General features: G+C 51.8%; 1 protein-coding gene across 1 annotated transcript in view; it reads left to right on the forward strand.

Annotated features, from left to right (window-relative positions):
- The window catches only part of HTT (huntingtin), a gene marked incomplete at its 5' end in the record, with an annotated part of 136,361 nt that overhangs the window by 105,292 nt on the left and 4,539 nt on the right, over positions 1–26,530 (forward strand). The window contains 20 exons of the mRNA XM_079712430.1: positions 2,330–2,471; positions 5,043–5,222; positions 5,352–5,528; positions 5,820–5,896; positions 7,059–7,197; positions 8,198–8,320; positions 9,856–10,069; positions 10,475–10,620; positions 12,029–12,206; positions 13,188–13,283; positions 15,827–16,014; positions 17,648–17,774; positions 19,048–19,148; positions 20,094–20,248; positions 20,608–20,747; positions 21,142–21,224; positions 21,704–21,834; positions 21,946–22,075; positions 23,695–23,850; positions 26,144–26,334. Coding sequence (XP_079568556.1) covers positions 2,330–2,471; positions 5,043–5,222; positions 5,352–5,528; positions 5,820–5,896; positions 7,059–7,197; positions 8,198–8,320; positions 9,856–10,069; positions 10,475–10,620; positions 12,029–12,206; positions 13,188–13,283; positions 15,827–16,014; positions 17,648–17,774; positions 19,048–19,148; positions 20,094–20,248; positions 20,608–20,747; positions 21,142–21,224; positions 21,704–21,834; positions 21,946–22,075; positions 23,695–23,850; positions 26,144–26,334 — 2,874 coding nt within the window. The remainder of the gene's footprint in view (positions 1–2,329; positions 2,472–5,042; positions 5,223–5,351; positions 5,529–5,819; positions 5,897–7,058; positions 7,198–8,197; positions 8,321–9,855; positions 10,070–10,474; positions 10,621–12,028; positions 12,207–13,187; positions 13,284–15,826; positions 16,015–17,647; positions 17,775–19,047; positions 19,149–20,093; positions 20,249–20,607; positions 20,748–21,141; positions 21,225–21,703; positions 21,835–21,945; positions 22,076–23,694; positions 23,851–26,143; positions 26,335–26,530) is intronic.

Raw genomic sequence — 26,530 nt, forward strand, 5'->3', positions numbered from 1 at the left:
ATGGGATTATTTCCTTAATTTCTCTTTCTGATAGTTTGTTATTTGTGTATAGAAATACAACAGATTTCTGTATATTGATTTTGTATCTTGCAATTTTACTGAATTCATTGATTACTTCTAACAGGTTTTTAGTGGACTCCTTAGGGTTTTCTATGTATAGTATCATGTCATCTGTAAGTAGTGAAAATTATACTTCTTTCTGACTTGAATGCCTTTTATTTCTTTTTCTTGCCTAATTGCTTCGGCTAGAACTTCCAGTACTATGTTGAATAAAAGTGGCGAGAGTAGGGATCCTTGTCTTGTTCCTGATCTTAAAGGAAGAGCTTTTAGCTCTTCACCATTGAGTATGATGTTAGCTGTGGGCTTGTCATATATGGCCTTATTATGTTGAGGTACGTTCTCTCTGTACCCATTTTATTGAGAGTTTTTATCATAAATAGATGTTGACGTTTGTCAAATGCTTCTGCATCCATTGAGATGATCATATATTTTTTATTCTTCATTTTGTTAACATGATGTATCTTATCAGTTGACTTATGGATGCTGAAATATCCTTGCATCCATGGAATAAATCCCACTTATCATGGTATATGATCCTTTTAATGTACTGTTGAATTCAGTTTGCTAATATCTTGTTGAGGGTTTTTGCATCTATGTTCGTCAAGGATATTGCCCTGTGATTTTCTTTTTTTGTGGTGTCCTTGTCTGGTTTTAATGATGAGTGTCTCTATTTCCAAAAGATAATAAAAATGAATTACTAGAAGTTTGGAACACAAAAGTACAAGTCCTTATTTTCTATCTGTGTACTCAGCAGATATAGAACTGCTCTATCAGTTGTTACAGAGGTTCTGTATGCAGCTCAGTGCTGGCTCTCAGATGAGCACGGGCTCCCAGGCCACACTTCTTGGAAGTACCCATGGTTGCCACAGTGGGGTCTGCTTTTGTCTGCTTCTTATTTTGGGGATTAAGTCATCATAGTCTTATGATTTGCTTTCTACCTGTCCTACCTTTTGGTGGACGGTTAGGGTCCTGCATACGCAGTCCTCTTTTATTTGGGAAGTTCATTTGCTATCAGTAGCTGGCAGTGTCTGTCCTGAGGTCTTGGGGGCTTGCCCTCCTACAAACTAGGACTAAATTTGGGTTGACGTTGGACCTTCTTTGTGTCCACTGCTAATGTTTGAACTGCAAATTCTCCCCTCCTCTTTCAGAGGCTTTTTCCCCCTATAGCTATACTATTGCAAAACACAGAATTACAGCTTGAATGTAAGTCATGTTGGGGCTGGCAGGAGGGCTGACTGAGAAAGGAAAGGTTTTTTGTTTGTTAGTTTTTAATTGACATATAATTTACAGTACAGTAGAATGTACTCTTTTGTACCCGATATAGTCAGGTCACCACCACCACAATCAAGAGTTAGACCAGTGTCATCGCTTCAGAGAATTCCCTCCTGTCCCTTGTGCAGCCACCCCCTCCCCCTGCCCCTCCCTCGGTAACCACTGATCCATGTTCTGTCGTGATAGAAGTTTTTAAACAATTCTCTTCTAAATCCTGAGGTGTTAACAGGAAGAGTTGACACATTTCAGAATATTCTAGTCCTGGTGTCATCTTCGTCTCCACTAAGCCTTAGCAGAGACTTTTAGGCTCTTGGCCGCCGAGGCGAGGGAATTGTCTTACCCTCAAGTCAGAGGGCTGTTTGTGAGCATGGCAGCTACTGTGTTTTAAGAGTTGTGGCCAGTACTGAGAGTCCCAAAGTTTGCAATTCTCATCTCCTTAGAAAGAAAAAAGACAAGGTGAGAAGAAATAAAGATGAAGTGAAATAACCTTCACTAGTGGGGAATTAATTTTGCAGAAATGCTTTTAAACAGGGTTTCCATAATAGCATAGACACTGTGGGCATGCTTAGGGTTGTAACTTTTCATTGGTAATTGAAGAGTAAAGTATGGAAATGCAAAGGTTTTCTTCTGTCACTTGACAGCTTTCATAGCAAGCTAAAACCAGGAATTTCAAAAGCGATAGCTCTGCCATCAGACATAGCCAGTGAGATAAGAGCGCTGATTGAATGTGCAACTTTGTGGTGGATTTTGCTTTTCAGTCAAGCATTTAAATTTTCTGCCTGTTAGATCCTCTGTTTATTTTAGTTTTCCATATGTGCTTTATCATAGCTCAGAAAGAGACCACTAAGAGTAGATCTTACACATCATGCTGATGTGGCAGTATTTAAAGTAACTGTCTGCTTTAGAACTGGGATTAAACGACAGTCATCTTCAGTGTTTTGAAAATAAGCTGCTGTCATCTCAGAAACGCTGTCAGAGCTTCTGTTGCTCCTTCTAGAAGACGCAGTCTGTCCAGCACGAAGTCACTTAGTCCCCAGATGTCTGGAGAGGACGAGGATTCTGATGTGGCTTCCAAACTGGGAATGTGCAATAGAGAAATAGTACGAAGAGGAGCTCTCATTCTCTTCTGCGATTATGTCGTAAGTTTGAAATTGCGAGGAGGGGAGTGTTGGGGGCTGGAAAACACCTCGTGCGGATGATACTTCTACAGTCTGATTTCCACCGTCTGTCACTCCACCAGAATGAAAGACTAAAATTAAAGTTGAATCCTGCTCCCAAGTATAATTGGAAATCAGGCTTGGCGTCCAGCCTGGGAGTTCAAGTTTGTCTGTAAACGATTCCGTGGGCAGTCACGTGCTCTGCACCACTCGCAGTGCTGGGCGCCTTTGTTGTTTTGAGGGGCACCGTGGAGTAACAGTAATAATAAAAAGAAGTTACAGGTTTGACTGAGTGAGCTTCTGATTAAAACATTTTTTTAATCTGTGGAAAAGGTGTTAGAATGTTAATTGCTGCATTTTTAGATACCTATTTGAATGACATTCGTTTTAAAAATAACTTCTGTGGAATTTTTGACCATAAAACTAACATCTCTTGTTTAATACAAAAAATTTACAAAAACCAAATAAGTAAACAGAAGAAAATAAAATCTGTAATCGTATTACTCAGAGAGAACCCGTTGTTCCACTCTCACTGGGATCTGATACCTTTTCCAGGCTGATAGAAAGTGCTGCCTTCCTTTGGTGCAGACATGGTGCCATGAATGCCGCTGTCACTTAGCAGCGCGTCAGAAAAGGAGTAGACTTCTTCACCTGAGCTGCTTGTTGAGATCTTTTTGGCCATGATAGCAATTTGTTAATATTCATGTTTTGTTTTACATTCTTTTTTTTTTTGTAAATTTATTTATTTTTGGCTGCGTTGGGTTTTCATTGCTGCACGTGAGCTTTCTCTAGTTGCAGCGAGCGGGAGCTACTCTTCGTTGTGGAGTGTGGCTTCTCATTGCAGTGGCTTCTCTTGTTGCGGAGCATGGGCGCTAGGCACGTGGGCTTCAGTAGTTGTGGCACGCGGGCTCAGTAGTTGTGGCTCACGGGCTTAGTTGCTCCGCAGCATATGGGATCTTCCCAGGCCAGGGCTTGAACCCGTGTTCCCTGCATTAGCAGGCGGATTCTTAACCACTGCACCACCAGGAAAGCCCCTTGCTTTACATTCTTGTTGTTGAAATAGTTTCTCTATCTTGTTCCACTTTTGAGAAATAATTTGATATAGTTATATAATGCTGTTTTCTTTTTTTTTTTTTTTTTTTTTTTTGCGGTAGGCGGGCCTCTCACTGTTGTGGCCTCTCCCCCTGCGGAGCACAGGCTCCGGAGCACAGGCTCAGTGGCCATGGCTCACGGGCCCAGCCGCTCCGCGGCATGTGGGATCCCCCCAGACCGGGGCACGAACCCGTGTCCCCTGCATCGGCAGGCGGACTCCCAACCACTGCGCCACCAGGGAAGCCCCTTGCTTTACATTCTTGTTGTTGAAATAGTTTCTCTATCTTGTTCCACTTTTGAGAAATAATTTGATATAGTTATATAATGCTGTTTTCACAGAAAAGTAAGAAAAATATTTATTTTATAAGTTAATACTATCAAATTATCCCACAGGAAAAGTATTAAACATTAACCAGATGCCAAAAAATTTATCTCGTTTTATAATTTCTGCCTAGGGTCAGGAATTACAATGAAAAGGCAACATATGTATTGGGCTGGCCAAAAAGTTTGTTCAGCTTTAAGTAAAAATAACATTTTTCATTTTCACCAAGAACTTTTTAAAAAAATATATATTTATTTATTTATTTGGGCTGCACCAGGGCTCAGTTGTGGCATGCAGGATCTTTTAGCTGTGGCACGCGAGCTCTTAGTTGTGGCTTGCGAACTCTTAGTTGCAGCATGTGGGATCTAGTTCCCCGACCAGGGATCGACCCCAGGCCCCCTGCACTGGGAGCACGGACCGCCCCCCACTGGACCACCAGGGACATCCCACCAAGAACTTTACTGAACAACGTATTCATTAACCAAACAAACTTTTTGGCCAACCCAAAATTTAAAACTGTATTTTTCTCATTTCCTTATAAATCTTACATGAAATTTCTTCCCTTAAGATCCATTTGATCTATGGGAACCATTCATATTTTGGATTCAGGAAATCTATCAAAACTGTGACAGTTACAGGAAATTCTTTTTTTCCACTGACCTGTCACAAAGCTGCAGCGAGGGTAACTGGAGAATTCCCGTCAGGAGGCTGGACTGAGGCCTGGGCGAGGCAGGACTTGCCCTGGACGGGAGCACCACCTGCTCTCGTGTCTCAGCTCGGGCCAGTCACGCCGTTCCCGCTGCCCTCGGGAGGCGCCGGGCTCTCAGGTGCTCCAGACCCCCCGCGGCCCTGGGCCACGCTTTTCTCCTCCTGTGTCCCTGAGCTGTGCCGCTGGGGCGCACTTCCCTGGGGCCTGACTTTGGGCAGCTCGGCTGCAGTGCACAGTTGCGGGTGTCGGCTCTGTAAAGTGTGTTGTCACCTCGTCAGTTATGGTGCTCAAACACTAAATACTTTCAGTGAGGATTATAATTCAGAGTTGGTTTTCTCCTTCCTACCACTTCTGGCCTTTTCTATGGCGCTAGTGTCTGCTCTTGCCTTGTCCACTAGAAGATGGCCTTTCATTGTTGTCTTGTCCTCAGTGCCAGAACCTGCACGATTCAGAGCACTTAACATGGCTCATCGTCAACCACATTCAGGACCTAATCAGCCTGTCCCACGAGCCTCCCGTGCAGGACTTCATTAGTGCTGTCCATCGGAATTCTGCGGCCAGTGGCCTTTTCATCCAGGCAATTCAGTCTCGTTGTGAAAATCTTTCAACTGTAAGTCTCCCTGGTGCTGGCTGTCACCAGTTTCCTCTGCCTTAAAAATGGAGGGCTGGCATTTTTAAACTGCTCTTTCCAGCAGGCAAAACCCTCTGCTCTCATTTCTCTCCTTCTCTCAAACCGCAGCCCACCACACTGAAGAAGACCCTCCAGTGCCTGGAAGGGATCCACCTGAGCCAGTCGGGCGCCGTGCTGACGCTGTACGTGGACAAGCTTTTGTGTACTCCATTCCGTGTGCTGGCTCACATGGTCGACACCCTTGCTTGTCGCCGGGTGGAGATGCTTCTGGCTGCAAATTTACAGGTACTGGGAGAAAACACGGATATCGTTTTTTACTGAAAACCTGGCAGGGCAGGCGAAACACTTGGCTGGCTCCTCCCCCACGGGGATAGTCTTCATGTGGCCACCGAGGGGAGCGTGCAACACGGATGAACTGGTCATTCCTTGTGTGCCTGATATGGGTGCTTCCTGTACTTCTTCTAGTCCGCCTTTTCTTCCAGAGCCGGACATGCCCCTTTATCTTCTGTAAATGAGCACAGGTGACTTTGACTCTTGTGCGTTGCAACCCCACTGACGTGTTCTTGTCTGCTTTAGAACAGCACGGCCCAGCTGCCGGCAGAAGAGCTAAGCAGGATCCAGGAGCACCTGCAGAGCAGCGGGTTAGCGCAGAGGTAACGCCGGGGCCCGGTGCTCCTTGCTTTTTTAGTGTAAAGACTAGGGTTTGTGAGGGCACAGACTCGCAGGATGAGAGGCTGGCGTGCTGTATTGGTGGGTTCACTGCAGAAGGGCCTTGAGAGAGAGCCTTCCGAAATTAACACAGTTGGATCTCAGCGTGTGCACAGTGAGGACCAGCTGGCAGCGTCAGCTCTGCCGCGATAATGCACCGTGGCTGTGTGAGGGTGGCGGGTGTTCCTGTGGCCTCCACTCACCACCTGCGATGAGTCATCGATCAGCTCTGTCTTAGCAAAAATCAAAACCTGTGATCTAATTGCTAAATAAGACCTGGCAGAGCTGAGAGACGTTACCTAGTTCTCGGCGAGAATTGTTTCTACATCTTGTCAACATTTTGTCTCTCTATGGCTGTTTATCACCTAATTTTGTTTGCAAAGTCTTTTTGAGGCCTTTACCAGAAATCCTGATGTCTGTTACATGAGTGTATTTCCGTGACTGCAAAATAAATGAAGAGAAACCCTTATCTTCTCTCCTCCACAGCAGGAAAACGTGTGTGAGAGAGAATCTGGTTACTGTACTGTGACTTCAGTCTTAAGAGTAGCTGTTGCTGGTTTCTTTAACCGAGAAGGGGTAGGACTTGGGCAGCACGAGGCTTTAGGTGACTTGTCAGTATGCTGGGTGACTTACGTTGTAATTTGCATCATGAAGTTGTTGTTCTCCTAGAAGGTGGTGAGAGGCGACACTATCCCTATTTTCGACCCTAGACTTATTCAGGCAGACGAGGAGGGGTAAAAATATTTTGTGCCAGATGAGGTGATTCTTTTATGAAATGAATGGAAATTGGTATAGGTTGTATATTGTGGGGAGATAAAGTAGGAGATTTTGTGCACTGGGATCTTAGGTGGTGTGTTTTGTGTTTATAAAGAGTGCCTGCATTAGCTGTTACGCCATGTATTGCCTGCTGCAGTGTTTGAGTATAAATGAAATTTCTGAAAAATACTTATGGGACATAAACTGTGGTTGTTACCAGTAAACTGGGGCCTGAATTTGCATCATGACTTGAGTGTCGATGAGAAGTAGCTCTGAACAGAAAGTGTCAAACGTGTCGCCTCACTCCCTCCCGTGCAGCTGTGCCCTAACCTGTGTGTGATTGGATTCCAGACACCAAAGGCTCTACTCCCTGCTGGACAGGCTTCGTCTCGCCACTGCACCGGCGTCGCGTGGCCCAGCTCCTCTGGTCACGCCCCACCCGCTGGACGGGGACGGGCCCCTGGCACTGGAGACAGTGAGTCCTGACAAAGTAAGTGTCCAGCACGTCTGGGTGTGACACACAGGGCCCCCTCGGTGCACTGAGTGCCTCTGCAGCGGGTGGCTCAGGCGGCAGGACGTCCTGGTGCTCAGCACAGCCCCTGAGGGCTCTCGACCTGCCCTGTTTCTTGCCAGCAATGGGCACAGTCACATCAGCGACAGGACCCATGAGGTCCAGCCTGGGTCTTTAGCGGGGGCATGGGGTGAGAAAGGAAATGCTGACTCGGGTCATTAGTAGGGGGCTGAGGGTCATGGTGATTAATGGAGAATCAGGAGACGGGTGGCCACGGCTTGCCCACCTGGCCTGTCTCCCTCTCCTTACGCCTGCTGACCTGCTGCATATTGACCCCACCACCCCAGGGGACCTGATACCCTGTCATCACCCTCACCGCTCACACCTCAGAGCCGGGGGCCCATTTGGGGCCTTGGTGGGGCCTTGGTAGGGCCTTGGTATGCTCCTTTCCTGGAGAGAGTTCATTTTAAATATGAACTTGGAGTCCAAAATCCCAGGCGTAGATAGCAGAGTCTGGGCCACTGTTCTGAGACATGGTTTGTTCAGCCTCTCCACTGCACTGGCCCTGGGGAGAGAAGAGCAAAGCAGACTCCCCAGTAGAAGATGATCAGCACGATGCCCAACAAGGGGTGGACAGAGAGGTGGGCCCGCTACCCTCAGTACTTTACTGAGTTTGAGGGACAGTGGAGCATTCACCAGGTGAGGGGAGAGGGGGTCCAGACAGGTAACAGCAAGTCCAAAGACACAGCCCTCCTACCAGTCCCCATGGAAAAGGCCTGTGGGGTGCGGAGCAGCCCGCACAGCGACAGCGTCCAGTTTTACCAAAGCTGTATTCATGGTCCGGGGAGGCCACTTGTCCTTTGGTCTGGGGCCGCAGGACATGAGGGTCAGTAGGAGAAGAAACAAGGTGTATCCGGTCAAGTTGAAGCCCCTTGAGAGCCTGCCCAGTCGCATCCCGTCATCCACCTTTTCTCCCCAGGACTGGTACGTACGTCTGGTTAAATCCCAGTGCTGGACGCGGTCAGACTCTGCACTGCTGGAAGGGGCAGAGCTGGTGAACCGGATCCCTCCGGGTGACCTGAGCGCGTTCATGATGAACTCGGTACAGTGGGGCCGCGGGACCCTTGGGAACCCTTTCTCTTGTTACTCACACGTGTTAGATTTGTTTCATTGTCACGTGACCTAATAGCAATGTGCACCACTTACCTGTGTGCCTTAACAGCAGAAACCCTAATCCAGACAGGACAGGATGTTATTTCAGCCACGTTAGAGTCTAAAAGGAGGGGAATTGTGTTTAACTCACCTTTTCGTTCATTTAAAGAAAATAGGAAAAAGAAGGAAAAAAAAAAGAAAGAAAATAGGTTCCCTTAGGTTATAATGAGTTCTGATTGCTTGTCTCGTGCTCATGAGCAAAAGTACTGGGGTGGTGCCATGGTGCGTGATTTAACTGACTTTTTCATGATGTTATGGAAGTTAGTAAGCCCCTCCCTACCTGGAGCGGGGTCCCCTCCCCCACTGTGTGCATTGAGGCCCCCCACCCTCACTAGGTGTCACACAGGCCTGCTGTGTGGAGCTGGCCCAGGAGCCCTGGCAGGGCATCCGCGTTCCTGTCCTCAGCTGCTGGACCGGCGCTGTGAGGGGTGGAGCCCCCTTGATGGTGTTGTCCAGCCACAGCCTTGGCAGGGTCCTTCTCAGACCTCCTGGGACCAGCAGCCGATAAACCTTTAGGTGTTAATAGTGCTGCCGGGAGATATGCCAAGTGGGAGTGAAGCAGGGATGTGGGGGATGGCAAGGACCGGCAGGTGTGGTGTAGAGAGCTTCAGGGTGCAGCCACATGTTCCCAAGCACTGACCCTCCCTCAGTTTGAAAGTAAGAGCTACATGGGGAAAACAGGAGAACTGGCCCAAAACCAGTTTGCCAAACTCATTTTAAGAGCCATTCAGTGAAAGCTGATTTGCTAATAAGTGATAAATTTGCTTAATAACCAACTGAATTTTCCAAATTTGCTCATTAGACTTTTAACAGCATTAAAGAAAGGCTCAGCTGCAACGGCTAGGGGTCGATTTTGGTCGCTGACAATGACATGTGCTTTTCTGAATATTAACTAAATTAAGATTGGCCAAAAAGATCCTTAAATGGCTTTAAAAAGTTGGCAAAGCACAGTACAAATTGAAACAGTATCGTATGAAATGCTGTTTTTCCAATCAAACTTGTGGCATCTATATGACTGCTTTGATTTATTTCAGCTGCTTTTGAACATAACTTGTCTTTTTCAAACATTGAGATGTTTGGTGTTTCACTGTTTCTTGGATGGCACATCAGCTTGATTTTGTATCTTCATCAATTAAAATTTCCTCATATTAAATTTTTGATTTTAAGTAAATCTGAAGACATGAAAAAATATTTCTTTAAAATTAAAGTACCCAAAAGAGACCAGAAATATACTTCACTGATCATATGTTAAATGGAGATGTTCATTTATTTATAACAGAAGTAGAATAAGGTATTCTTTCAAATGTTTTGGATGGCGTACTAATCTGTTATCTCAGAAATGTTTGCATTCTCCTCTGCTGTGTTTCTCTTGCCCGATTGAAAGCTCATAATTGTCATTGTTGAACCTTTAATGCCCCAATTCAGGAGTTCAACCTGAGCCTGCTAGCCCCGTGCTTGGGCCTGGGCGTGCGTGAGATCTATGGGGGCCAGAAGAGCCCCCTTTTTGCAGCAGCTCGCACGGCAACTCTAGACCGCGTGACCAGTGTGGTTCAGCAGCTGCCCGCTGTCCACCACGTTTTCCAGCCGTTCCTGCCTGCAGAGCCCACTGCCTACTGGAGCAAGTTGGATGATCTCTTTGGTAATTAAAATCAAAGTCCCCTTATTTTAAAAAAATGCTGCAGAGCCAGTGCCATGCTCTGTACCGAGTGAAAATACAGTCAACACTGTCAATCTGATACACCAAAGGCACTTACAGAGGCCACCGAGAGCCTGCACTGGGGCCCTGGCTCTACGTGTCTTTTGGTGAGTTTGCTGCTTGGCTGTTCCTTGACGTGGCCTGGGCTCTGGGCCAGCAAGGAATGCAGGCTCAGCCTCGGGAATGTGGGTCCTGGTCTCTCAGGGTGGTGGGTTGTGTGCCTGTGTGCTTCTGGGAGCCATGTCTTTAGTCCCCATCAGATTCTCGGATGGGGGCCCGACTGCCTGTCTTTCAAAGGTCAGAGCCTCTACTGAAGGCTCTTGCCCCCATGGAGGCCTTCTGTTTCAGGGGATGCCGTGCTGTATCAGACCCTGACCACTCTGGCCCAGGCCCTGGCCCAGTACCTGCTGGTGTTCTCCAGGCTGCCCGGCCACTTGCACCTTCCTCCTGAGAAGGAGAGGGATACCGTGAAGTTTGTGGTCATGACCCTTGAGGTAAGAGGCAGCTTGGGAACTTGGTGCTCAGTGCAGAGGGAAGGAGCTCTTCCATCTGAAAATGCAGAGCTGTGTGCAGCCCGGCGCCTGCGGCCTGTCCTTCCAGCAGTGACCGCTGTCACATGTCACATCTGTCCCCTGCTTTGCTGGGCTCCGTCACGCCCCTTATTGCTCCATTCCCCACGGTTGCCTTGTGAGGTTGACAACACAGCCCTTCTTGTCTCTGCCTCAGGGCAGGGGAGGGGGGCACTCTGAAGAGTCAGGTCTGGGGCCTGGGCTCCCTCCCGCCCAGGGTCTCCTGAGCATAGCATGGGGAGTCGTCATGCACTTATATGTGAATCTTGTTTCCCTGATGCTAAGATACTTTTCTGATTTAGTATAAACCATCCATTTAAAAATTTTTTCCAGGGAAAAAGAAGCCGTGCAAATGTAGTATGTATCCTAATTTTAGATACTTAGTAAATAATAATCTGAGAAATTTGTTATATTTTAAATTGAGCAATAAACCCGATATTTCAGCTGTGGGGAATTGAACACTCTGTGTTAATACTTATAAACACCCCCCAAAACGTGTACATACGTGTGTGCATTGCCTTTTTGTACAACTTCTGGAGAAGAGAGTTTGGCCTGCACCCTTGGAGGCAGAGGACACGGATGACCCAGTGCCGACACCCCCTGCCGCCTCCCAGCAGGGAGGGGGAGCGTCCAGAGGGCATTCGCACAGCTGTTCAGAAGGCAACAGACAAGCACCTACTTGAGCCAGGCCGAGCCAGATAGCTGTGACCCGTGCCCTTTAGGCTTCAGTGTAGTAGGAAGGCTGGCAAACAAGTGTACGGTTACAGTACAGAGTGGCCCTTGCCAGCCATCACGTTCCCGCTGCGTGCAGGACCATACGCCCTGCATCATCTCATTCAGGTTCTCACTGCAACCCTGTGAGGTGGGCTGTTATCCCCGTTTTACAGACGAGAGAAGCAGGGCTTAAGAGGCTCAGTGACTTCACCGGGTTCACCCGCCGGGAAGTAGCCATTCCAGCATTTGAACCCCAGCGCGGCTGTCAGGTTCAGCCTCTGTGACTGCAGCTGAGGCGAGGCCCTGGGCAGTGAGAGCCCCGAGGGAGAGCCTAGCCCGCAGGCTGTGCGGCCAGGGCAGGATGCTGGGGGCGGGCAGCCACATCAGGTTGGGCATTCTGCGTTCCACTCCCAGAGTGGGAGGGGGAGGGGGGTACTTCAGTGAGCAGGTGGGTCAGGATTGAACCGGAGGGACTGGGGATGGTGGCCCGAGAGCCATCCCTCTGGAGGGAGCTTTGGACAGTTCCTCGACGGCAGGGGGTTCTCAGCTTCCCTGCCAGCCCCTGTGGCAGGAAGGAGGTGTGGGTAAAACCTGCATTAACACGCACCTGCCCCTCCAGGCCCTGTCGTGGCATCTGATCCATGAGCAGATCCCACTGAGTCTGGACCTGCAGGCGGGCCTGGACTGCTGCTGCCTGGCTCTGCAGCTGCCCGGCCTCTGGAGCCTGCTCTCCTCCCCTGAGATGGTGACCCACGCCTGCTCCCTCATCCACTGTGTGCGGTTCATCCTAGAAGCCAGTGAGTCCATGACCGTGACGGTTTCTTTCCTTTGTCACTTGAACCAGTAATCAGCTCCGCAAATGTAGTCACAGACGTTCATTTTGTGCCACCTGTTTGCCACGTGCTAAGTTGGGAATTGGGGGTGAAGAGGTGGATGAAATATGGGCCTTGCCTCAATCTCCAGTATCTTGGGATCTACACTAGAATTTAACTTGAATTTGCTTTTGCAGTCATTTTGTTTAGATTTTGGAATTCTAGCTTTCATAAAAAATACTTCTAATTTATGTCCCTTTGAGTTCTGGTCCTAGTTAACTGTTTCATCCTTTTAGTCCTAGATGATCACAAGATTAATAAGATTGTATTCAAAAAATTACTTTGTTTTCTATTATAGTTGAAAGGCTTGTTTCTATACTGCATTGTAATGCTAGTATATTGAAAAATAAAAGTGACTTACTCTTTTCAAGGGACAGTGTCCTTAACAAGGGTCATTAGCCACAATTTTTTAAAAATTGGACATTATAGTTTACATGTTAGAGGGTGTTTTGAAGTTTTGTATTTTTAAATTAAGCATTAAAGAGTGGTGTTTTGAAGAGTCATTGTGTAAATTGTTTTCATCTGTGCATTTGTAGTCAACTTGAAAACAAAGATCCAGGGGCTAATTTATCAAAGCCAGACTTCTTGGGGGTTGCATTGATGCTTTTAGCAGTAATGAATCATGAACCATCTGATAAAGACCTCCCGGGTTAGAGGTGGCAAACAGCAGACAGTGGGAAGGACTTGGAAATCCGAGTGTAGAAATCCAAATCCTTGTGCACTTTGGATTAACCTAGAGATTGATACCTGAGTCTGGTGTATCTAAAATGGTCTAAAGTTGATTCTAGGAAATCTAGACCTCATTTGACATAGTCTGTCACTTTGAAACCTTCATGAGGCTGCATGAATGTGAAAATCTGAATGAAAGGGATGGGAATTCTTCTGTTTGTTCTGTTGTGGTTTTAGTTGTGGTGCAGCCTGGGGACCAGCTTCTTAGTCCAGAAAGAACGATGAACACCCCACAGGCCGCCAGAGAGGACGAAGTGGATTCAAACACACAGAGTACGTCTTACCTAGTGTCTTTGGGGGCTTGAAATTCATTCACAGAAGAGACCTTTAAAGCTGTCAGTGTGGATGTGTGAAGTTGCCTGCCTTCACTTGGCTGCGTCCTGGTGCTGGTCCCTGGGTGCAGGGGCGATTCGAGGGGCTGCCTCGTGCATCCCGCTGGCGGGCACCCTCTGCCGTCTGGCTCCCCGTGAATCCCACACTCCGCTGGGGTGTTGCGCTCGTTGGGGAGCCTCCTGACCTCCATCCTTGCTCGCTTTCCCTGCCACCCCTCGCCTCTGTTTTCACCCTGCGCTTGCTGCTTCTGTGTCCTTTACCTCAGACTCCGAGCTCCTTGTGGGTAGGGCATCCGTTTTCCTTCTCTGTGTTCTCACTGCTGTAAGTGATCAACACATGTTTGTTGAGTAACGAATGAATGAATAAAAATACTAAGAAACTTAAAGTTAGTGGAAATACCACGTGACTATTGGGTAACCTGAGTGTCTGTTTCAGCCATATATTTTGGTGGACTTTTTTTTTTTTTTTCCAGTACGCGGGCCTCTCACTGTTGTGGCCTCTCCCGTTGCGGAGCACAGGCTCCGGTCGCGCAGGCCCAGCGGCCATGGCTCACGGGCCCAGCCACTCCGTGGCATGTGGGATCTTCCCGGACCGGGGCACGAACCCGTGTCCCCTGCATCGGCAGGCGGACTCTCAACCACTGCGCCACCAGGGAAGCCCTTGGTGGACTTTTAAATCAAAATTCCTCCTCTCCCTAAAGAAAAAAAAAAAAAAAGAAAAAATACACATCTCATTCATTTAAACCTATTCAAAATCATTCAAACCTAGATTTAGCCACGTACCTTAGTTTTTCATGTACTTTCTCCTGATTCAGGTATTTTACTCTGAAAATGGTGGCAAGGCATGTTGTGAGGAAAGCTTCTTGTCACCAGGGGCCTCCAGGCTCTTTCCCCAGAGGGTCTGGTGGGAATGCCCACCTGCAGCCTGTCCCCACCTGGCAGTTCTTGGCTGTCTTTCTTATGGAACACTCTTACTTGGAATATCGAAATCTTATCCATGCTCTGTTGGCTTAAGAAACATGCCTTTTTAATAGCAGGTAGATAAATGCTTTGTGTCTTTTTTTTTGCCAGCTTTTGCTCAACCCCAGTTAATGACAAGAGTGTTCCTGTCGGTGGTGTTAAGATAGGAATTTTTCTTCTTGTTACCCACTCAAGGTTTTACAGTTGCACAGCATCTAGAAGCAGTGGTGTTTTGTTCACAGCCAAGCTCTTCCCTGAGCCTCTATCTCAAGACTCTGGTTCTGCCATCCCTGAGTTTGTGACTTAATGATTCCTTACTGATAACTGAGGAATGTGCAAACGCTCACTTCCTGCTCAGCCACCTTGTGGCTGTGTGGCCTTAGCAAGTTACTACCCTGTGCTTCTGCAGTACTTATAAGAATAGTACTCACCTGATGGGGCTGCCATAGGATTAAGTAAATTAATCCACATAAAGAACCCATGACAAGTGCCAGGCTTGCTATAAGTGCTCAGGGAGTGTCACCGTATTTTAGTTGTAATTTGAACTTCCATTCCTCTGAAAATAGTTGTGGCGTTTCATGTGGTTGAGTCAGAGCAGGCAGGCCCACTGGCTGGAGCATATTTAGTTTGGGTTAATATAATTGTGCTCATTCTCCATGGCCCCATTTAGGCTGGTTAATTTCATCCTGGCCAGAGGAGGAAGCTTGCTTTCTTTATCACCTCAGTAGGATGGTACCTCTTAAAGACGGTCCCGGAAACTGTATTAAAGTCACCCTTGTTCCTCTTAGTTCAGGGCTCGATTCCTTAAGTCCACTAGTCATTCCTTCTCTCTATGAAGAAGTTGCCTAGACTGTTGAATCTCATGGATGGTGGATAGTATCCATCCACAACCCTAGACATTTATGAAGTTGGCAAATAATTTTCTGGCACATACTCTATGCCAGACTCAAAGTGAGGAAGAATGTGCCCCTGCCCTCGAGGTGTAGTGGTTCTTAAACCCTCAGCACATGGGGTTTTCCTCAGCATTCTGTCTCAGGATTTCTCGGGTGGGACTCGGCAGCCCATTAGAATCCCTCCACCAGCCACCAGAACCCCTAATCTTGGGGAAACGGTGAACTGAGGGTTACAGCGTGGGTCTCTACACGCCAGCCTAGGGGCGAGTGAGCACAGGGTCCTGGGAGAGCCAGAGAAAGCCAAAGCCCTGGGGAAGGGCTGCAGCCTCCTCCTGGGTGTCAGCTGGCTGCACATGCAGGATGGGTGGGAGACTGGGACCAGGTTCCAGGTGTTTGTGCCAGTCTTGACAGATGTGGAGAGGACTGCTTGTTTAGATGGATGTGGAGGAGGTGAGATCTGTAGGCCTTCAGCGACTGCCTAGAGTCTCGTGGGCTCCACGTTTCTGGCGGGCGTGGCCGGCAGTGGGGCTGTGCCTGCTATCTGCGAGGGTGGGAAGGTCAGGGGGAGGGGTGGTGGGTTTGGGGTGTGTTTTGACAGAATGGTCCTCTGTCACCCACGGTGCCTGTTTAGACCCGCAGTATGTCACTGCAGCCTGTGGGATGGTGGCCGAGATGGTGGAGGCACTGCCGTTGGTGCTGGCCTTGGGTCATAAAAGGAACAGCAGCGCCCCTGCGTTCCTCACGCCCGTGCTCAAGAACATCGTCGTCAGCCTGGCCCGCCTGCCCCTCGTCAACAGCTACACACGTGTCCCGCCCCTGGTGAGTCTGTCCCTCCCTTTGCACAAGACCCAGGTGATGGGGACGCACAGGCGGGCCCCAGGCTCGGGGCTCTGAGAGCGCGAAACTGCTCAGATGCCCACTTGCGGTGGCCAGAGCTTTCCTTGGTTGCATTCGCGACACTGGGCTGGTTTCCTCGGGCATGATGTGGCTCAGTCATGAGTAGAAATGCTCCGAAATGGGGTGGGGCATCATCACATGACGAAATGAGATTTTTTTTCTCCCACAATGCTGGATGTGATTCCAAGGTCCTCAGACTCATCTGTTGAACGGGAGAGCAGAAATTATGCCTCCTGGAGTGAGCGTTTCCCTTTAGGTAGTCACCCTCGGGGGCAGCTCGGGGGTATGACATAGCTGCAGCTCCTCTGCTCTTTTAAAGCTGGCTTCGGAACCAGGTTCAGGTGGGCGTCGTCAATGGGACCCGGCTCCACATCACAGAGGGGCCTGGGTGGGCGGGCCGCGGGCCGCAGGAGGCTGTGCTGCTGCCCTCACACCTGCTGGAGGGAGAGGTGGGGCGATGGGCTGGCACCCACGGGCTGGAGCCGGCAGGGGGAGTTGGGCTGGGACCAAGAGGCAGGCGCTTGTTGCTGCCTGGAAGGGCGCGTGCCCGCTGGTGGGGCTCAGCCTCTGTGCGTGCGAGGTTCCGCAGCGGCTGCACCAAGGCCGTGGTGCGCCGCGACACCGAGGGTGCAGAGGCTTTCGCTGTGGGAGCTCTTTCTGGGGAAAAGCCCAGTGACGTGCTGTCCTGGGGTCGCCGTGGAAACTGGGAGTTGTGGGCGTTGACGAAACCCGGCACCCCAGGGTGGGGAGAGCTGGGGAGTCAGGTGTGGGTCTCAGCCCGAGTGCCGTGCTTGGGCCATCGCTGCAGGTGTCGAGACGGCTCACCTTTGGGTGGGAGCGGGGAGCCGATGCAGGCGGGCACAGTCCAGAGGCTTCGATGGCTGGCCCGGACGTGGGAAGAGCCGCCCAGACCACGCACTCCATAGATGAAACTCCGCGAGCATGGGCTTGAACCCACGCGGCTCCACGACCCTCCCACGGGACGTGCAGGAGGGTTCGGGGAGCAGGTGAGAGGCTGAGAGAGGGCGTCTTCCAGAGGCCAGTGGGCGCTGGGGCTGCGGGGGCCAGCCGGCCACCTCCTCGAGGCCCACGTGGCTGGCTTCAGGGATCCAGAGTGCGAGCTCTGGCCGGCGGCGGCCTGTGTCCTCCAAGGGGGTCGGCTCAGCTGATTGGGATCTGGGCTCCTGCTGCCGGGGCAGCCTCGGCCCCTCTGGTGTGCGTGGCAGCACCAGACGACAGAGCTGGACTTGACGGAGTTTACAAATGGCTGGCGTGGCTCTTGTCGTGCCTGCTCGCGGTAAATATTGCTGAGTGCGGCCGAACCTCACGTGCTCCTGCCAGCCTCTAAGGGTTGGGAGCACCTGCGCAGGCGGCCCTGGGCAGGTCTGGGAGCCCCCGCGGCACCGGCGCCCAGGGCCCTCCCTCCACCGTGTCTGCGCTCAGGAAGAGGTGGTCCGCCAGGAAGCTGTGCCTAGAGAAAGCGTGTTTCCTGGCTCCCCCGCAGTTCAGCCATCCTGACTTGACTCGGGAGACTGTGTCTCTTTCATCCTCTCAGGTGTGGAAACTCGGATGGTCACCCAAACCAGGAGGGGATTTTGGCACCGTGTTCCCCGAGATCCCCGTGGAGTTCCTCCAGGAAAAGGAAGTCTTCAAAGAGTTCATCTACCGCATCAATACGCTAGGTAGTCCGAGTCTCCCCTCCGGCGTGGTTACATGTCGTCACGTGCCTGCCCTGGGGGAGCCAGGGCTGCAGTAGTGGAACCCATCTTCTCCTTTTATTCCACAAAAGAGTTAAGGCATAACATAATTGTGAATACGTTCTGTAATGTACACAAAGCTGTCACGGTGAAAAGTTTGATCCAAGTTTGTGTGTGTGTGTGAGTTTAATGCCAAATTTTCATGTGTCAGGCGTGTTTCAGGTCAGGAAGGGTACCCTAGTAATTGATGATGCTAAGCCAGATTCAGCCTTTGTATAGCACCTAAGCTGAAGGGCAGCAGTGATTTCCTCTCAGTGCTGCCTGTGTCGTCACTGATGCCCCTTTTCTCGGATGCAGAACCAGCAGCCTGGGCGAGATGGAGCCAGCGGTAGAGGCAGGGGAAGTAGGCTTTAGGTGGACAACACTGGGCTTTGTGTAGTGTGGGGCAGGTCATTTTAACCTTTGGGTTTTCCTGTCCTCAACACCCCCATTCTTGTCACTTGTAGCCCTAATACAAGTGACATGGCCTCCTCCACCTCCAAGGTCACGGGTGGGGACGTTAGCGCAGCCCTCGAAACAATCGTTCATCAAACAGCACCTTGAGTGCAGCTTGTGACGATGGTGCTTGAGGGTGGCCCCTCAGAGATGCCTCTTCCCCGAGGGCTTGAGCAACCCCCCCCCCCCCCGCTAGGATTACATTCTTTTTTCTTTTTCTTTTTTTTTTTTTACATTATTTTTTGACCTACTGTTCTTGGTGGGGTCAGATGGACCAGCGCTTTGACTTTTCTAACAGCTGTACTGAGGTGGAATTCACACAGCACACCCTTCACCCACTCAGAAGTGCAGTTCTGTGGTCTGGGGTGTTGCACTCAGTCTGGGGATGTGATTTCTGGAGGACTGTCCAGCCCTCTGGTGAGCAGGGCAGAAGCGGCTCAGACCCCACTTGAGTGTAGCCTGCTCAGATGTCCCTTTACTTCATTGCGTCTACACAGCAGGGCTCCAGAGGGTGCCTCTCACTGGGCTACCTGGTCTGAACTCAGCCTGGCCTCTTGTGTGCCTTTGGACCTGTGTGCTTCGGTCTCGTCACCACTGGGCTCAGCTGGCAGTGTTGCCGCGTCACAGCGCTGCCATGAGGGTCCAGGGAGCGGCTGTGTGTGGCGCCTGGGCCAGTGAGAGCCAGAGGGCCCAGCTGCCACATGGCATCGAAAAGTCTGAGCAGCAGGGGACCCTCTGTCTAAAGTGACATTTGCATTTCTAGGGTGGACCAGCCGTACCCAGTTTGAGGAAACGTGGGCCACTCTCCTCGGTGTCCTGGTGACTCAGCCCCTCGTGATGGAGCAAGAGGAGAGCCCCCCCGAAGTAAGGCCGCGGGCGGGCGCCGGAGTCTGCTGGCCGGCGCACGGGCACTTAGAGCAGCTCGCAAGCCGTGCGTGCTGGGAGAGGCAGGGCAGCAAGCTCTTACTTTTCTGTCTCACCGTATTTTTAAAGGTAGCCAGGTCATGTCATGACTGGTGTTCCAGAGCAGGAATGAGTCTCCCCAAGGTCTGGGTACCCTAGAGTCGCGGCCAGAGTGCCTTTATCACAGTGCACTGCCCTTTCAGGGTCAGTAGTATTACGTCCTTTCTTGAAAATATTTTTCAGTTTTGTTTCTCAATATTCAGGGTACAGTGTGTAGCAACATTTCATCAAAATGAAAAGGCACGTCATAAAGGCCACACATACGTACCTGTGTTCATTTCTCTTGACTGTTTTGCGAAAATTTTATCAGGCTTCTTGGGGTATTAATGCATATTATGTCACTTTAATATTAATAAAAAGCATGTTCAGATAAAGCAAAGCCTGAAACATTAAGTCATGAGATACATTTTTAATTCTGACATGAATTAAACGTCCAGAAATGGCAGTTCAAAGAGTATATATGTCAGAAATCATCAAGGTTGCCTTTCACAGGTGTGGAACTAACAGGTTGTTATATGCAGAGTCCCTAAAATCAGTGAGGAAATTTAAGGACAGTTTCTTAAAAAGTCATTCATATTTGGAGGTTTGTGCCTGTAGGAGACCTTGCTTTCAAAAGCAGCCATTTACCCATCAGATTCATCTCAAATCACAGATGTGTGTGGGTTCTGGTGAACTTACGCAGACACAACAGGACCCTGGCTGGGAAGGCACATCCCTCTGTTGCACTCGGGGGCCCCGGCCCTCAAGGCCACGTGGCTGGACAGCCACGGCCCGCAGCTTCTGCCCACAGGTGGGGCAGCGGTAGTTGCCTGTGTTGTGACTTGGTGACGTGGGCTCTCCTTCCAGGAAGACACGGAGAGGACCCAGATCCACGTCCTGGCCGTGCAGGCCATCACCTCCCTGGTGCTGAGCGCGATGACTGTGCCCGTGGCCGGCAACCCAGCCGTGAGCTGCTTGGAGCAGCAGCCCCGGAACAAGCCCCTGAAAGCTCTCGACACCAGGTTCGCCCGAGAAGCCGTGTGTCTCCAGGGATGGCCGCGGTGGGAGCAGGGAGGCACCAGGGTGCCCTTTCCTTTGCTGCCAGAATTAAAGACAAAAACCCCGTGCAGGGGGTGCAGATCCAAAGTGGCTTGGTGGCTGAGGCCTGATGACTCGGGCGTCCAGTGTTTAGGGCGGATTCCGAAGGAGCTGACAGAACACCTGTGCAGGGCCTACAGACGGGAACCGCCCACAGAGGGTGTGGGCACTGGGGTTGGAGGTGCCTGTGTTTCCTTGAGGCAAAGCTGGGGGAAGCCTGGTGGTTTTCACTTGTAAGATTCGGAGGAACCAGATGTTCTATAACCTTTGTTCTGAACTTGAGGTTTGGGAGGAAGTTGAGCATCATCAGAGGAATCGTAGAGCAGGAAATTCAAGCGATGGTTTCAAAGAGGGAGAATATCGCCACCCATCATTTGTACCAGGCATGGGACCCCATCCCTTCTCTGTCTCCAGCTACTACAGGTACCTGTGGGGAGAGGGCTGGGTGTCCCTGGGGCTTGCAAGGAGGATGGGTTGAGTGTGGGTGTCAGCCTATGCCCTGGGCTGGTGGGCACAGCTGGACAGTCCTGGCGCCAAGGCGGGGTCCCAGGAGGGCCCGTCCACCAAAGCTGTCGCTGGGCTCCCAGAGGGCTGCCGGCTGGGTAGTCGCCTCGTTCGCGGCTACTGACTCTTAGCTTTTACACCTCAGCCCACAACCGGTTCCTGTTCAGAGTCTGAAGCTGGTTTGTTACAGAGAAAAAGTGGTAATTCAGCATCGCCCCGCTGGCCCTGCCAGCTTAACGGGTTGTGAAGGGGTAGCACACCCCCGAGCTCCTGGTGGCCGTGCGGGCGGCACTCACGCGCCCTTGCTCTGCAGGTGCCCTCATCAGCCACGACAAGCTCCTGCTGCAGGCCAACCCCGAGCGGGAGCTGGGGAGCACGAGCTACAGCCTCGGCCAGGTCAGTCCCCTGGCCTCCGTCCAGCGCGAGGCCCCATGGGGCACGTGGGGACCGGGGGGCCTGTCCGGGTTCTCAAGTTCCCCCCCACCGCACCCTCTGCAGCATAAGCATGGCATTCTGTTGCATTTGTGGGGAGATTAGTTAAGCAAGTAATTCAGAAAAGCGGGGTCCTCAAGTGACTACCAGTGAGGACAAGTTTTGAAAAGAGATCCCACGTTCTGGTTCAATTTTGTGCCGAGATTTCACGCAGATGTCCCTTAGGAGCGAAAGTGTCCTTCCTTAGAGGCTCTTTCCTTCCCTCTCCTCGGCTGCTCCCGCCCGGCGCTTCATCAGGCCCTTAGTCCTGAAGGCAGAGCTCCCTGAACAGCCCTGCTGAGTGCTGGGAGCTGCTCGCCTCAGGGACCCTGGGCAGCACCTGCGGCTCAGTGCCCCTTGCCTCCAGCCCTGAGCATCGGCTCCCTGTCTTGTGCCCCTTGAAGGTGTCCATCCGCTCCGTGTGGCTGGGGAACAGCATCACGCCCCTGAGAGAGGAGGAGTGGGCCGAGGAGGAGGAGGAGGAGGCTGAGGCCCCCGCACCGTCGTCCCCGCCCACGTCTCCAGTCAGCGCCAGGTTCCTGTCTGCCTTCTGTGTTCAGGAGCTCGGAGAGCTCTGATTAGTCACTTGACTTTCTGGGGTGCCTCTGGAAATGAACCTCTCATCTCTGTTGGGGGGAAATTGCAGGAAACACCGGGCTGGAGTCGACATCCATTCCTGTTCGCAGTTTTTGCTCGAGTTGTACAGTCGCTGGATCCTGCCGTCAAGTTCAGCCAGGAGGACCCCCGTCATCCTGATCAGTGAGGTGGTGCGGTCGGTGAGTTTGCCTACCCCCCCGACCCCCGCCCGGGGTTCCCGCGGGGATGCGTAGACACCGGTGGAGGACGTAGTACTTCTGGAGCCAGTGAAGGAGCGGTTTCCGCTGGTCCAGTCCCTGGCATTGACACCCATCAGTCCAGTGGGAGTGTCGTGGGGACGGCACGTTAACTGTAAGGTCTGAAGGGTCACCGTCCTTGTCCATGTTGTCTCCTCGGGGGCTTGTGACAGAGGGTCCCCTGACCACCAACCCACTGATCACCTAACCACCAATTGGTGCTTGAGGAGCACCAATTTAGAACAGTTGTTCTCCAGATGTTGGCCGGGGGATTTCTTTGCATCCTTGAGATTGGTGGGGACCCCAAGGAGCGTTGGTGTCTGTCAGTGACATCCATCCATGCTTGCAGTATTGGAAGTCACATCTGAGAAGGTTTAAAAGTTACTTATTCAGTGCTGGCTTCTCTACGTCACCCAGGTTAGCCATCCAGCAAGGAGAGATGCCCAGTTACTGGAACCGTCTTGTTACCTGTGCAGCACAGGGTTTTTATTATTTTTACCGAAAGATGTCTCTTTTAGGTAATGACAAACTTTTTTTTTTTTTCAAGTCTGTTTTTCTCAATACTCCTTTAAAGTTTTCTAAATTGTTTCATATCTGGTCAAGTTGAGATTTTTAAGAACCTCATTTATAATTTGTAATGTAAGTTACAAATTGATTTTTTCAAAAAAGTCAACAAGTTTAAGTACTGCTAAAGATCTTAAATTTTAAAAAGTTATCCATTTAAAAATAATAAGGATAACAATTTCTATTTTAAAATAAATTTTTTAAATTAGTTTTTGTACACTTTTGCAAATCTCTTTTTAATGTCTGGCTCATTAGAAGTCCCCTGGGGGGACTTCCCTGGTGGTCCAGTAGTTAAGACTCCACGCTTCCACTGCAGGGAATGAGGGTTCGATCCCTAGTCAGGGAACTAAGATCCCACATGCCGCATGGCACGGCCAAGACTCTTGTATCTCCTCTGCATTCAGTCTGTCAATATTAAGTAATTTCTAGAAAATACCACTGTACAGTTGGGAGAGCACAGGAGAGAAAGGCAAGTAGGGTCTTAGCATTTTTAGGAAAATAGTTTTGACCTTGTGGCCCTGAGAGGCTCACCTAAGAAGTGCTCTTTTAGATGACTTGCTGAGTGTCCTGCTGGCTTGTTGGTTCAGCTCGCCTGGGGCCTCTGAGAAAGGGCCAACCCCAGCCTTCCCTCACACTCCTAAAGAAAAAGGGCCTTCATGCCTAATCAAAGTTTGTTTTTAGACTTAATGTGAACCCTGAACGTTTCAGGGAGACAAAAAGAATCATCGCCAAAGCATTAATTTCCGAAATGATCACCCATTTCTCCGTTCCGGGGCTTTGGGTCGTCATTTGCTGGCGGCGGCCTGGGTGCGGGTTCCCACACGGCAGCAGTGTGTGCGTACAGGCCCTAGGAGGACGTACGGGCACAGGGTTACAGTGTAGTTTAGGCTTCCAGGTGTTGTTGGTTGCTTTTCCCGGTCAGGGCTCCTGTGAAGTCCCGCGCCGTGCACTTCCCATAGTGTAACTCACCCCTTCCTGCCCGAATGTCCCGTCGCCAGCTCCTCGTGGTCTCAGACTTGTTTACGGAGCGCAGCCAGTTTGAGACGATGTACCTGACGCTGACAGAGCTGCGGAGGGTGCACCCGTCGGAAGACGAGATTCTCCAACAGTACCTGGTACCCGCCACCTGCAAGGCGGCCGCTGTCCTCGGGATGGTGAGTGGGAGGCGGCGCGGGGCCTTGGCGCGCGTCGCTGTGGAGTGTGTGGTGCTGGGTGAGCCTCGGCTGGGGCTCCTGTCCCCTGGTCCCTCAGGTTATCCCGGTGCCTGGCCCCGGATGGGCTCGGCTGTGCTAGTGGGGGCAGCGGAGCTGGCTCCTCCTGGACGGTCACCTGCGGCCCACAGCGCCCCACTCTCCGTCCCCGTGTGCTGCAGCCCCCGTGCTCCCGGTCCTCAGGGCCTCCTCCCGGGGCCGTTTGTCTCGGTGACCCTGCACTCCCACCCTGGAGCTGGATCCTGTGCTCTGTTCTGAGCCCAGGGCCCGGACAGGCCTTCTCCTGAGCCTCGTAGCTGTGCCTCTAGCTGATCGGGACTCGCCACCTTCTGTGGCCACATCACCACGCAGTACAGACACAGGAAGTACTGACCGCGGGCCCTGCCATTTCTTAGAGCATGTTAAAATACCAGCCCTGCCGTTGGAGGCAAATAGCGTGACTCCAGGCCACGTGGCATCAGCCGGTCACTGCTGTTTCTCACTCAGATGTCTCCTGGAATCCAGCTCTATGCTAGAATAGAGACCCATTCCCTGAACAAACGCAGGGGTGGCCGCCGTGAGCCAGGCATTTGGGCCCATCGGCGAGTGGCGAGGGGCGAGGTGGCACCCAGGTGCCTCTCCCACGTCCCACACCCATGTTGTCTGTCCTGACTGCGCTGCCATTTGCGGAGCTCCCCCTCGCACCCCACACACCCTGTGTACAGGCTGGTGGAGGTGGGGCCACCATGATCCCACCTGCTCCCAAGGATGCCGAGGCAGCGGGTTGCTGACTTGCTCCAGGTCGCACAGGACGGGGCAGACGTGGGGTGTGAGCTGGGGTCTACGAACGGAGCCCTGACCGTCCCCTCCTTCCTGACTGTTCCCCCATTGAATTTGTCCCTCCGAGCCAAGGCCCAGAGCAGGTACCATTCATCCTGGGTGGCCTTCGGCCCTGGGGCCACCGTCCAGGGAACAGAAACAATGAGTCCGTTGGCTTTCCGCTGAGCAGACAGCTCTTCCAAGTGTCGGCCCTCTGGGTGTAGAGAGGGAGGTATGTGCAGCCAGGCTTGAAGCGGTCCTTTTGTCCTTGTCGGAGTTTCAACTGCTGGGTCTGTTTTCATGGTAATTGTGTTTGTGCTCTGGCCTAGATCCCTGAGGTGAATGTTGCGTTGTCAGTAAACGGAACAAGTGATCGTGGTTTTCAGGAAGAGGCTTAGGCAGGATGGCACGGGACGCGGACTCCCGGCCCGGTGTGAAGGGCAGCGCAGTTTCCCTCAGGTCGCTGTCTCTCTGCACATCGTGGCCTGTGCCCCTGCGCCCCCGTGCAGCACTGGTGTTCCCGTTGCCCACTGTGGTGGAAGCGGCGCCCTGCAGCGGGTCCTTGTGGTGGTGGCGGCCCTGGGTGCGGGCAGGAGGGGTAGGAGTCTCAGCAGTGTCACCTCCTCCGGGGCCACAGGACAGTTCCGGGGGTGCTGCCAGGCCGGGCAGCCTCTGTGGCTTTTGCAGAGCAAGACAAGGTCCTCGGCCAGCGGTGGCCGCCTGTGTCTGGGCAAGGTGGTCTGTGAAAAGCAGTGGTCGCCATCTCTGCCTTGTGAAGGTGTCTTCTTCTCTGATAAAAAGCCAATCTGAAGTGCAGAGTGTGGTGCTGAGTGTTTAGGTTCCTACCTCTCTCCGTCCTGCTTAGGCTGCTGAGGGAAACTAAGACCATTTTCATACAAGTTAGCATAGGCTACTGTGCAGGTCCCCAAGGCCACACCAGGAGGACACGCAGGGCTCACATACACTCAGGGCTCTGATCCATCACAGTGAAGGGCTGTGAAGCAGAACCACTGAAGGGAGAGGGCCTGGGGGCGAGGTCCAGAGGAAACAGGCGCCAGCTTCCAGAACCCCGTCCCGTGGAGTCACGCGGGCCGCACTCCACCCCCCAGCAACACGCTGTCCCCAGGGAAGCTCGTCAGAGACTCAGAACCGGGGCTCTCATTGCAGGCCCGCAGGCTCCGCAGGCCCCTCTGCTGGGCACACACTGAACTCCAGCCCCGGGGAGGGGTGAAGGGTGTCAGCACAGACACAGCAGGGTAGGCCCAGGGAGCACCCCATCCCAACACCCCAGCTCCCGGATGCCAGCCCGGGACCAGCCCCGCACACAGGCCTCGCAGAGGGCTCTGTTCTGCACAGCGGCCCGACCACATCATGAGGCCAGCCTCTCTCGGCGCCCCCCGGCTCTGTGAGGCTAGCCTCCGCGTGTGCTGCGCCCTAGGACAAGGCTGTGGCGGAGCCGGTCAGCCGGCTGCTGGAGAGCACGCTCAGGAGCAGCCACCTGCCCAGCAAGATCGGAGCCCTGCATGGCGTCCTCTACGTGCTGGAGTGTGACCTCCTAGACGACACCGCAAAGCAGCTCATCCCGGTCATCAGCGACTATCTCCTCTCCAACCTCAAAGGCATAGCCCAGTGAGTGGCAGCGGCCAGGACCTCCTGCTGCTGTCTCCCTCCAGGGCTTCTGTCTGACCAGAGGTGGGGGGCTGTGAGAAGTGATGTTGCACATTTCAAAGCGTATGTCAGACCCCGGCTATATCATGGGCAGGGGTCAGCAGGAACCCAGGCGGCCACCCTTCTCACAGGGACAGTGGCTGAGGTCGCTGAGACA

Source organism: Hyperoodon ampullatus (assembly GCF_949752795.1).
Source record: "Hyperoodon ampullatus genome assembly, chromosome: 1".
In the NCBI taxonomy this organism is placed as follows: domain Eukaryota; kingdom Metazoa; phylum Chordata; class Mammalia; order Artiodactyla; family Ziphiidae; genus Hyperoodon; species Hyperoodon ampullatus.